Source organism: Dermacentor silvarum, chromosome 10 (assembly GCF_013339745.2).
Source record: "Dermacentor silvarum isolate Dsil-2018 chromosome 10, BIME_Dsil_1.4, whole genome shotgun sequence".
NCBI classification, from domain to species: Eukaryota; Metazoa; Arthropoda; class Arachnida; order Ixodida; family Ixodidae; genus Dermacentor; species Dermacentor silvarum.
The window spans coordinates 17,450,313-17,460,820 of record NC_051163.1 but is presented as its reverse complement, the minus strand read 5'-3'; the positions used below and the strand labels follow the sequence as shown (position 1 = coordinate 17,460,820).

The following is a 10,508-nucleotide window of genomic DNA, read 5'->3' as shown; positions in this document are numbered from 1 at the left end:
GTGCCGTGCTTAAGCCATGGTTTGACCGTAAACATGGTTACCTTATTTGAACTTCCGAGGCATTACCACCACTGTTCATTTTCGTTATCCAGAGAAAGAAGACTCAGTTTCGCCCTATAGGCGAAACATCAATTGCGATAGGAAATTAGTAGAGAGCTGTACGTAGTAAGGACAGTACTTTTATCGGATGTATAGACTTGGACACAATCGCTTATAATTGAATTAACAAGCATGGTGTCAGCGCGCACAAGCAAACATGAATAGATCACACTCGATGACCGCACACAACCAGTGTCAAAACGCGGGCGTGAGCAAGCGCACCAACAACAGCGAGCGAAGGTTCGCGCGGAAAATGCTCTCTCTGGAAGAAAAATATTTCCAGAGAGAACAAGGCAATAAAATCCGGCGAAATAAAACAAACATTTTATTAAATATGAAATGTCAGCAACTGCTGCTGAAAAATGCACCCTTGATGCAGCGATTTCTCGTGCGGATCCACAGACTAGAGCGTCCCACCCGGCCAACCGCACTGCCCTTAGTCATCCCTAATCTTTAGGAGATCCTGCATGAACAATGTCACATACTTTCAAGCGGTCTGCAATGGCCAACCAGCAGTCATAGTTGAGGGCGTCGATCTGCGTGCCCTCTCCCGGCCAACACTCGATGACGCGACTGACCACGTTGTTGATCAGGAAGTAGTTGCACCGAATGAAGCGCCGGGCCGACGTCACAGCCGCGATCACCTCCTCTCTGCTCATGCCCGACGTAGCCATCACACGTGGTACGAGCACCGCCTTTCTCTCGTACGCCTCGAACGCCTCCGCGAAGGGCTTCGTACGGTTCCGCTCCAGAACAAAGCGCACGGCCCGGTGAAGCCAGGTCACGTTCTTCTGCAAGGCGACCTCCATGTCTCGAGTCGCACAGTCGAATATGTACCTGGACCGAACCGAAAAGGACACGAGGGTCGGGTTCTGCACGAGACCCCGAGCCATCGCGGCCATGCAATCGGCGTCCACTTCGCCCGAGCACACCAGCTCCACGTCACACAGGAATCTGTTGGTGGCCAGCACGTACGCAAACTCGACGGCGGCCGACGGCTTCATGTCGTCGCAGCAGACGACGCACAGCTGTGCGACGGTGCGATTGACGTCCAGGCCCACCGAGGCCCTGACCGCAGACCCCTGGCTCTCGGAGTCGTGTATCCTGAGCTCGACGATCGACGTGTTCCTCCTCAGGGCCTCTCGAAGGCTGTCGACGTGTCCGGGCCGGGCACGCCAGAGACTCACCGACAGGCTTCGCACGAAACGGGAGCGCGACAGGGCCCGGCACAGCATCGCGAAGTACGCTTCGCTCAGACGCCCCGCGTTGAGCTGCAAGTCGCTGGGGCACAGCCAGCGCTGGCCCAGGACGGTGCACAGGTATTGGGCATCCGCGTTCATCCATGGCAGTTGCACGCGCGCGTAGAGGTCATTTTGGCCCAGTTGGTCGGAGAGCATCCACCTGATAAAAGAAAAAAAAATGTATACCATGCTGGTTCGTAGCGGGCAGCAATTATTTCTTGCGCACTATCGCGAGTGTGCCGAGGCATGTCATATCTCGAAATAAAAGGATGGGAATCCAACGCGTAACAACGTCTGTGCCTTCGAGGCCAGTGCAACCTCTAGAAGTGTCGAAGCAGGGCGTCGTAAGCGGCAGTGCAAAAAGATGTATGAGCGCCCATTTCAGAGACGCGATGTAAGCTGAAGCGTATCGTATAGCTTCCCTCAAAAGTTACTAGAAGAAACTGTGGCCCTACTGTCTATGGGAGCTACAAGTGTGTTGGTTCAGCGATTACGGCGATGATTGTTAGTACATTGATTTGCCCAAACTGCGACTTCTATGTTTCACATGGTATCGTGAACTTCTGAACTGGTCGTATTCAAGAAAATATTTTGTTACACGTGCAACAATTCGCCATATAATTATACACGTGTGCAGATAGCTATTGTGTTTACGCATTTAGAAAACAAAACTGATTGCTTGGAAGTTGAGAAAAGTGAAGCGCTTAGGTAACGCCACAACAACGTCTGTAGCCAACAAGCATGAAGATACCCGCTGTGGTGGCTTAGTGACAATGGCGTTTCGCTGCTACTAACGAGGTCGGCAGGTTGGATTCACAGCCGGCTCCGCCGCACTTTGATGGTGACGAAAGTGTGAAGACGCTCGTGCACCCCAGGTGGACAACATTAATCCGGAGTCCGCCACTACTGCATGCATCATAATCAGATCGTGGGTTTTATCAAGTAGAACCCGAGAGTTTAATTAGGCATGGAGATTAGACAAATCCATGTACTAGCCATAATTCCCGTGGATGTATCGCAGCACCAGTATTCCTTGCAGTAACTTTTGTAGGAAACTATAAAGTGCACAACCCGAGAGGGGTCTGTTAGTATTGCCTGGAGGCCATGCTTTATGAAGGATAACAAGGTCGCACGCGTACTATCTTTCATGGGCTAGGAAAACGAAGCGAATGACGGCAGTGAAGCGGAACTGTATCGGGCACACTTTAGTATACGCTTATAAGAAAGAACAAAGGACCGAAGTACTCATGCTACTAGTGCACAAAACTGTTATTGTTTAAGCCGGCTGTATGAATATGACTGCGTAGGAGACGAGTGTCATGAAACAATCGCACCTGCTGTACTCATTTACGTGAAGGCGACAATAACGCGTCGTACCCCGCTGGTCATTACAATAATGTAAGCTTATAATAACGTAGGTATTACACTAATGCAAAATGAAGGGGTTTTCTTCATCAGGAATTTGTATCTATAAACTGTAAACGGAGAAAATCATTTTCTTGGCATTCGCTGTACCGATTGGCCAGGTTTGTTGCACTTCAAGAAAACGTTAGAATCTATACCCACTACAGGTAGTACATTTTTTTTCAAACGTTTTTATAAAAATGATTTAAAATCATAATTTCATAAACTCAAGTAGCATATGTGTACAACGCCAATTGAACAATGAGAGACAATGTGACAATTACGTAAATTCCATTTATTGAGACGTGATAAGCGGGAAAATTTTATGTATTATGCACGGTTCTGAAGTATACCACCTATTTGTGCGTTGGACACTCGCAAAAGCCTTGCAAGCATTCTAACAATTTCACGTAAGCTCCATACGTGAATATCACATCTGTCCGTTTTAGAGGCTCAAGCATATACAGTGTACACAACTGTTATATTTGCGTTTAGCGTAGTTAGGGATTTCTCAACATTATGCTGCAACTTTTTTTACACCTACATAAACGCTGCAGACATATATATATATAAACGCAAAAAAAGGTTCAAACAAACAGCACCTCCACTGATTTAAAAAAATGTTTTTTGTTACACAATGAAACCCTAAAATTCTGTATATAAGCCCTATATATATACCGAATTGTAGGGTTTCATTCTTTAACAAACGTCAATTTTTTTTTCATATCAGTGGAGGTGCGGTTTGTTTGAACCTTTTTTTGCATTTTTACGTGCATTTCAGTACAGAAATCGAAGTTTGCACCGAGGTATACATTCTAAAAATGCGATACACTACGGTATAGAGACCGTCAACTGCCGTTTGAAGGCGTTCGTAAACGTGTTCGCGCATGTTTTCTAGAACACGCCTTATCTTTTAACGAAGGAGAGCAGACTGCAAACGTTTCGCTTTTTCTCTCTCACCCAAGAGCAATGCGCTAGCAGTTTGCGTGGATTGGCTAAGGGCCTCTTCAACCAAGTTAGGCTGCCCACTCCCTACAGCCACGTCGCCGTAGAACATCAGCACTGTCCACATGAACCAATGCGCTCGAAGTGATGCGATGTGATAGTGCCACCTTTATCGAAACGTGGCTTGTCTGATCCACAGGTGCGGAAGCGACACACACACACGTCAACTAGCGCGCAACGTTACCTTTCTCCTAGGTCTCTTAGTTGTGGATAGATGCGCTAGCCGAATACGCAATGGATATTGTACATATGCAATGACTCCTTGTCACGTCATTGTACATTGAACTTTCTCCATAACATTTCATTATGAAAACTAAGTTCCCGCAAAGTGTCCACCTTATCGGCGCTAACCCCCACTTGATTCCTTCGTGCCTATAGCTAGGCTTTAAGTTTTATTGCTAAAGCGGTGTGCTAATTAGATACAGCGGAGCGCAAGCATGTGAGTTGTGTCCCAGGGCGCTATACAAACACTGCAACGTGCGTAAAGACAAAATACTTTCGTTTTCCTCTCACCTCTGTTTCTCCGTGGCAGCCACGAAGTCGACTTGCAACAAGTTCAACGTCTTGTTCTTCTCAAGGGCTCTCAGGAGAGTTTGCATCTGCGGGAAGGTCATGACGACGTCGTACACCATCAGCTGCCTCAGCGTGGCGTTCACTTCGAGAGCGCCGGCTACCACTTCAATGGCCGCGGTGTCGAACTCGCAGGCCCTGAAAGTGAGCGAGTGCAGTCCCGCGAAGGAAGAGAGCACGCACCGGAGCAGCGATCTGACAGTCGGGCCGGTCACACACTCGCACTTGCTGATTTCCAGCTGTCTCAGCACCGTGCTCCCTTTCAGAGCCCGCAGGGTGCTCGTGAAGACGTGCGTGTAAGCGTGGTAGCAGAAATCCGACAGCGCGGACCCGCTCCTCTGTGCCCGGTCGGCGACGGTGGCCAAGAGCTCCTCGTTGTGCGGGTCTTCGGTGGGCTCGAATATGGTGTTCATCGCTTCCCTCAAGCACAATTTCTCGAGACACTCGGCTGACTGAAGCAGGTTGTTCAAGTACTTCAGCCCTTGCAAGTCCAGGTGGGTGTTGAACGTGAGCTCTTTCAGGTTCCGGCATCTGGAAATGGCGTCGGTGAGAATGTTGGAAGCGCCGCTCGGTATGAAGGTCCTGGTCACGGTGATCATTCTCACGGTGGCCGCGTTCGCCACCAGCAGTCCGCCCAGTCCTATGGACAGCGGGTCGCCCACGGTGGCTTCGTCCAAAATGAGGGCCTCGAGTTGCACCACGCGACCCAGCGAGTCCATGAGAGAGCTGGTTTCGAACGCGCCGACTCCTCCGATGATGACTTGGCGCACGTTCGGAGGAATTTCGTACAAGGAGGGGGGCACGGTCGATCGGTCTAGCTCCATCTCGCCTTGGCCGAACTTCACGGCGACGATGCACCGGTGTTTCCTCGGCAGCCAAGCCACGAAGTAAGCCGTGTTGTGGGGACTGTTCATATTCTTGGGCTTCTCGTTTCCCGGCCGCGTGCGTAGGCACAGGTACCCGGGTATATCCTCCACAATTTGAAGTCTCAGCGGAGCGAGGACGACGTTCCACTTGGCCAGTTCGTCGCACAGCCAGCAGATCCCCTCCGTGGCCGGGTACGCCGAGCACTCTCGCTCGAAGTCGAGCCTCCAGAGAGCCTCGTACCAAGACTGCTCGTCAGCCATCTTCAGCGAAGTCGTCCCAGGTTATCTCCGGTGTCCTGCGTTTTGTTGACCAGCCGTGCGTAAAATATGTAAGGGCAGGAACCATGAGGCAGAAATGCCGTAACCCGTCTCTGCACAGTTAGTACAAGTGGTTTAGCTTACCCGTAAACGCATTGACCTTTGCGGGATACCGGGTTACCTGAGAAGCAAACGTGACAGCCGGGTTGGTAGCGCTACCTTGTGACGCAGCAGAGTTAAACCAGGAAGGACACCGACCTATTATTCCTGTCATCAACTGTATTATATTTATAGCTGCTTCTGAAGGGTAAGCAGTGACGCAGTTCTGAAGGGTAAGCAGAGCATCATGTGGCCTTTCGATTTGTCTTCAACAAGCACGTCCACGTAGCAGAACGAACTTGCCTAACGCGTTGTGGTTGAAAAAATCGTCCCAAGGTGTCGCTGCCAGCGTTGTTGTTGTAAGGTCCTTAGATAACACGTTTCAAGGTAGCGTTCTTCTTTCATCTAGCCACCGTCCTTCTCCTAACCGCACTCTCCCGTCATTGCCCATGCGCGATTGACTTAGTGCGGTCACATGGCAAGGAGAAGCCTCCAAAGTTTGTTCGTTTTTTCCCTAAGCGTGGTTTACGCCAACGTATGCATCTTAGCCAATCAAAAAGCCATGTGCGTAATTTAAATAATGATGGTGAAGAGCTAACGGGCACTGATTATCTTTTTTTTTTTACAAAAATAAGAACGGATGGGTCGTTGTGGGAAACATATGAGTACATAAACTTTCGTAATGATAATAAAATACTCGAGCGATAGTTCTACTATTCCAGGTACAAGCCCAGAAAACGCCTGGTTCCGTAAGTCTGACCTTCTAGCTCAGCCAAGGTTAAACTGGGACTTTGCTTGCCACTACCGGCAGCTGCTGCGTACGCCGCGTGGGCGCGCATATCTCGAAAGCGATGTGCGATGTGGACAAAGTGCGCGGTCGCGCGGTCCTCATCTTCAAAGCGATCTGCGTTGTGTACAAAGTGCGCCGAGTGCTGGTAGCTTCATATGCGCTCTGCTTTCGACGCTTAGTTCGCGTTGAAGCGAGCCGCTGCATGAAGGTCAATTCGCTCGCTGCTGCAGCCGCGCTGAGCAGTGTCTGTGTGTTGTCTTGCGGTGCAATTGTAGATTCAGTAGTTGCCGACGGCTCCGAGCAGTGTCTGTGTCCTTTCAGAAAGCAAGCAAAACCATGCTATCGCTCGACAAATTTCGTTTAACCGCGTTCAACCAGGGCAGATTTTTTCTAGATCATGTGACAACGGATGAAATACTAACTGCTATGCTCAGTCTAAAAAATAGCAGATGCCAAGAAGTTGGCGACATTCAGATAAAGCCTGTAAAATATGTTGCACATATCATAGCGCCAACGATTGCACATACTTTCAACCTTTGTTTAGGTTCATCGGCATTTGCAGAAAAAATGCAGATTGCAAAAGTATCCGTTTTACTTAATGGAGATATAAATGATTTAGGCCATTATAGACCTGTGTCTGCACTCTGCTTTCTCCCAAGCATTCGAGAAAATTTTGTACTCAAGATTTATTAAATGTATAGATAAATGCAATTAGCTCACATCATGTCAATTCGGGTTCCGAAAAAAAAAACACAAATCTAGTGAACAGGTGCTTTTGGAACAAAAAGAATATATTCTGTCACAATTTGAAGACAGATCGAGTTATTGTGATTGGAATATTCGTCGACTTGTCAAAAGCGTTTGATCTTGTAAATCATTAGTTACTTCTAGAGGAGCTATGGTACTACGGAATCCGCGGACAAGCTGCAAAATGAATCCCAGTCCCAGTCTAATCATATGTGTGCTAATGAAAAAAAGACAAAAGCAGTAATTTTTCGGCCTAGAGGAGGAGGGGAGCGTGAAGGTGTAAACGGCGCTACCTCGAAACTTACTTAATGACTATGTCCATGCAGTCCGCGTCTGCGTAAACCGGTATTCCGACAAGGAGCTTTACGTGTCACAGGCATCGACGCCATAAATATGCTGAGCGGCCCGCGAACGTCGTCGGCTAGCGACCAAACTGATAAAGAAATCCTCGCTCAGTGTAAATCCATGGAGCTCCCAGCACCACCCAGACACCGTCCGACAAAAATCAGTCTATCACACGCACTACACGCCGAACTGAATTCGTCCTGCCCTAAATGTGTTTCTCAAGGAAATCGTCTGCACCGGTGAACGGCCAGGCACCCCGCTGCGCTAGTCGCGTTGCTATGAATCGACGCCACCCAACTTCGCCCAGCCTGGCCCAGCTTGGCGTTTGCGAGCAGGTGCCGCGTTCCGAGCCATTTCTTGCTATTTTTCGCTGGCTATCCACTTATCCTTAAGCACGAACACAGCGCAACATGAGCCATCGTTAGCAATTCTATATAACATCTTTTAGCGCAGCCTTTCAACGGAAGGACGATCGGGGTATCACGGAGCGAACTTATAAGAGGCGTAGCTGGTCCATCTTCAACTCACCCTGAGCGTGTCTTCCCGAGACGCCAGCAGACGCGCGATCGACGCGCAGTCAGCTTGGCTGCGAAGCTGTGGACGCCCTGTCGCGGCCCGCTAAATCGACTCGCCAGCGGAGCAAGGGCGCAGCATTTTTATCCACTATGGTTCAACCTCCCGCTACCAACATGACCATTCTTGGCACGCGCACTCGTGTTTTCGCCGGAGAGATGTGTGCAATTGTTAGAAAACGACGCCAGAACAGGGCGCATTTCGCATACCACATGCCCGCCTTTCATGTGGTGGTCGTCTACGATCGGAGACTCATCTCGTCGAGTCGTTTCGAACCAGCGGACATTATCAGCCCTACTTCTAAAACATTCACTCTAAACGGCTGCGTTGAACCGAGAACGCCAAACAACCGTCACTATCACATGGCCAATCAGGGTAGTTCGAGAGCCCTGACCCTTTGTGACCTATCGTGCACCACAGCAGCTAGCACCCGCAAAGGGCGGTTAAGAGGCATTGAAAGCGGTGCTTTAAAAAATAGTGTCTGATTTCTGTGGCATCGCCCGAAAGGAAGAACTTAGCCGTAATAATATACAAGAAGATGGGAACACCTTACCTTTGTCGTTGCTCCTAGCAGGCCTGTCCTCGGTGCTTGCCACTCGTGCGGCGAAGGTCTCGTGACCGTCGACGTGGCTACCTCTCGCGTGCAATTTTGCGTGCGCACATGTGATAATGATGATGATAGGGGTCCTCTTTAAAGGCGATCAGCCTGTGCATTCTGCAACAAGCAACGACTGATTGCTGGAAGAAGTTACCGGTTACGAACGCAAAAAAAAAAGTAACAAACAGCGTTCGTGTCGTCGTGCATGCGTGTTCGCGATTGTCAGGCTATTGTCATCTGTTCGAAACACACCGTCGCTTCCCAAGTATAGAATACTCACCAGAATTGCAGTGCTCATTTTTAATAAACCCGTGGTTTAGCAACAGGTCTGGGCACACTGAGAACGAGTTCATTGCTGGTGGGCCGCCGTACCTCCGAAGTGCAGTGGTCTGACCGAAACTGCCAGTATAGCCAAGTTACTACTGAATCCGCCGTATTTTCTCAGTGATTATGGTGTTGGGCTGCTGAGCACGAGGTCGCAAGCTCTAATCTCGGCCACGGCGGTCACATTTCGATGGGGGCGAAGTGCAGAAAACACCCGTGTACTTAGATTTAGGTGCACGTTAAAGATCCCCAGGTGGTCCAGATTAATCCGGAGTGCCCCCACTACGGCGTGTCTCATAATCAGATGGTGCTTTTGGCACGTAAAACCCCATACATTATTGTTATATTAGCCAAGTTACTTGTTCGGAAACAAAGTGGCTTCGTGACACATATTGCAGGCAAAAACGAGCAGACATTTTCCTTTGGTGTCCGCTGGCAGCATTATTTTCCATAGTATTTCTCGAAAGGTTTGTCTTATGTAATAATATTTCAATGCAGAAGGGTGGCCGGCTGGGCTGGTTGGTTATCATCATCATCAGCCTATATTTATGTCCACTACAGGACGAAGGCCTCTCCCTACGATCTCCATGATCCTCTCAGGGCTGCTTGGTAATGAAGCGCAAATAAAGACGCACACTGCGCTGGTCGTGTCTGACTTTTAGCGTGTGATCTTGTTCGCGCTTCGATACTGTTGAAGACAGCCGCGTCTCACAGACCACAGTGGTTTGATTGAATGAAACTTGGTTTATTAAGTGAAAAAGAAAAGGGAGGGTGCTCACAGAGAGCAACGCAGAGGCTCACGTTTGTCGCACAGGAACTCGCACATAGCGTCCGTCGAACACGCACACGGTATCTCGCGCTCACACTCGCACAGCCTCGTCCTCGCACGATCGAACGCGCGCTCGCACTGCCACAGAATCACACAACACAATTGACGCGTCTCGGCCGCAGATCGTGGTGTACGAGATAGGGGGCGCTAGCTAACAGCTTGTGAAATAGCTAACGTCTCGGCCGTCCTGAAATCTTAACGTCCTCGTTAAGGTAATTGCTGTCACACACACACGCACAAATAACACTAGCTGTCTTGTGGCATGCAGTCGCGTAGTCTAGCAGGTACTACTCTTTGCCTGCGTGGGCGTGTAACTGCAAAAGGCTCGTCGCAGTGATTCTGGTCAAGGTGGTGCTTGGATGATGATGATGACGATGATGATGATGATGATGTCCTCAGCACATGGCTCGTACCCACTTCGGGGGATTCGCCAAGAATTGAGCACCTGAACTTTTGGATTCATCTGACGCTTCGTCGTCGTCTAAATGAGACGTTTTACTTGTCGACGACCACGCCTTAAATTGCGAAATATGCGCCGTCGTTGCGTATCTCTTTCCAGAGTTCTTGTTGAGCTCTGCCACTCTGTACGTGTCGGCAGGCAACACTTCAGTTATTACCAAGGGGCCTCTGTACTTGGGTTGTGTTTTAGGTGGATTTCCCGTGTGTTGGGGCGCTGTCTTCGAAAATACCACTTCGCCCACATCATAAATCCTTGCAGGATAATGCCGGGTGTCGTATGCCTGTGTACTTCTTGCTTGTT

The 10,508-nt window shown here is 49.4% G+C and overlaps 1 protein-coding gene across 1 annotated transcript; it reads right to left on the bottom strand.

The window, feature by feature from the left end:
- Window positions 1-411: 411 nt before the first annotated feature.
- On the bottom strand, window positions 412-8,676 carry LOC119465754 (uncharacterized). Its single transcript, XM_037726221.2, has 3 exons — window positions 8,551-8,676; window positions 4,263-5,481; window positions 412-1,500 (listed from the first exon to the last, which is right to left on the bottom strand). The coding sequence occupies exons 2-3, from the start codon at window positions 5,444-5,446 to the stop codon at window positions 546-548; spliced, it is 2,139 nt and encodes a 712-aa protein (XP_037582149.1). The 5' UTR covers window positions 5,447-5,481; window positions 8,551-8,676; the 3' UTR covers window positions 412-545.
- Between the last annotated feature and the right edge of the window lie 1,832 nt (window positions 8,677-10,508).

Bases quoted from the DNA above. Each gene is read 5' to 3' on its own strand.
- LOC119465754 (XM_037726221.2), bottom strand. From the start codon at position 5,446: ATGGCTGACGAGCAGTCTTGGTACGAGGCTCTCTGGAGGCTCGACTTC. The intron at 1,501-4,262 runs GTGAGAGGAAAA...TTCTTTTATCAG, and splicing joins GCTGCCACGGAGAAACAGAG to GTGGATGCTCTCCGACCAAC.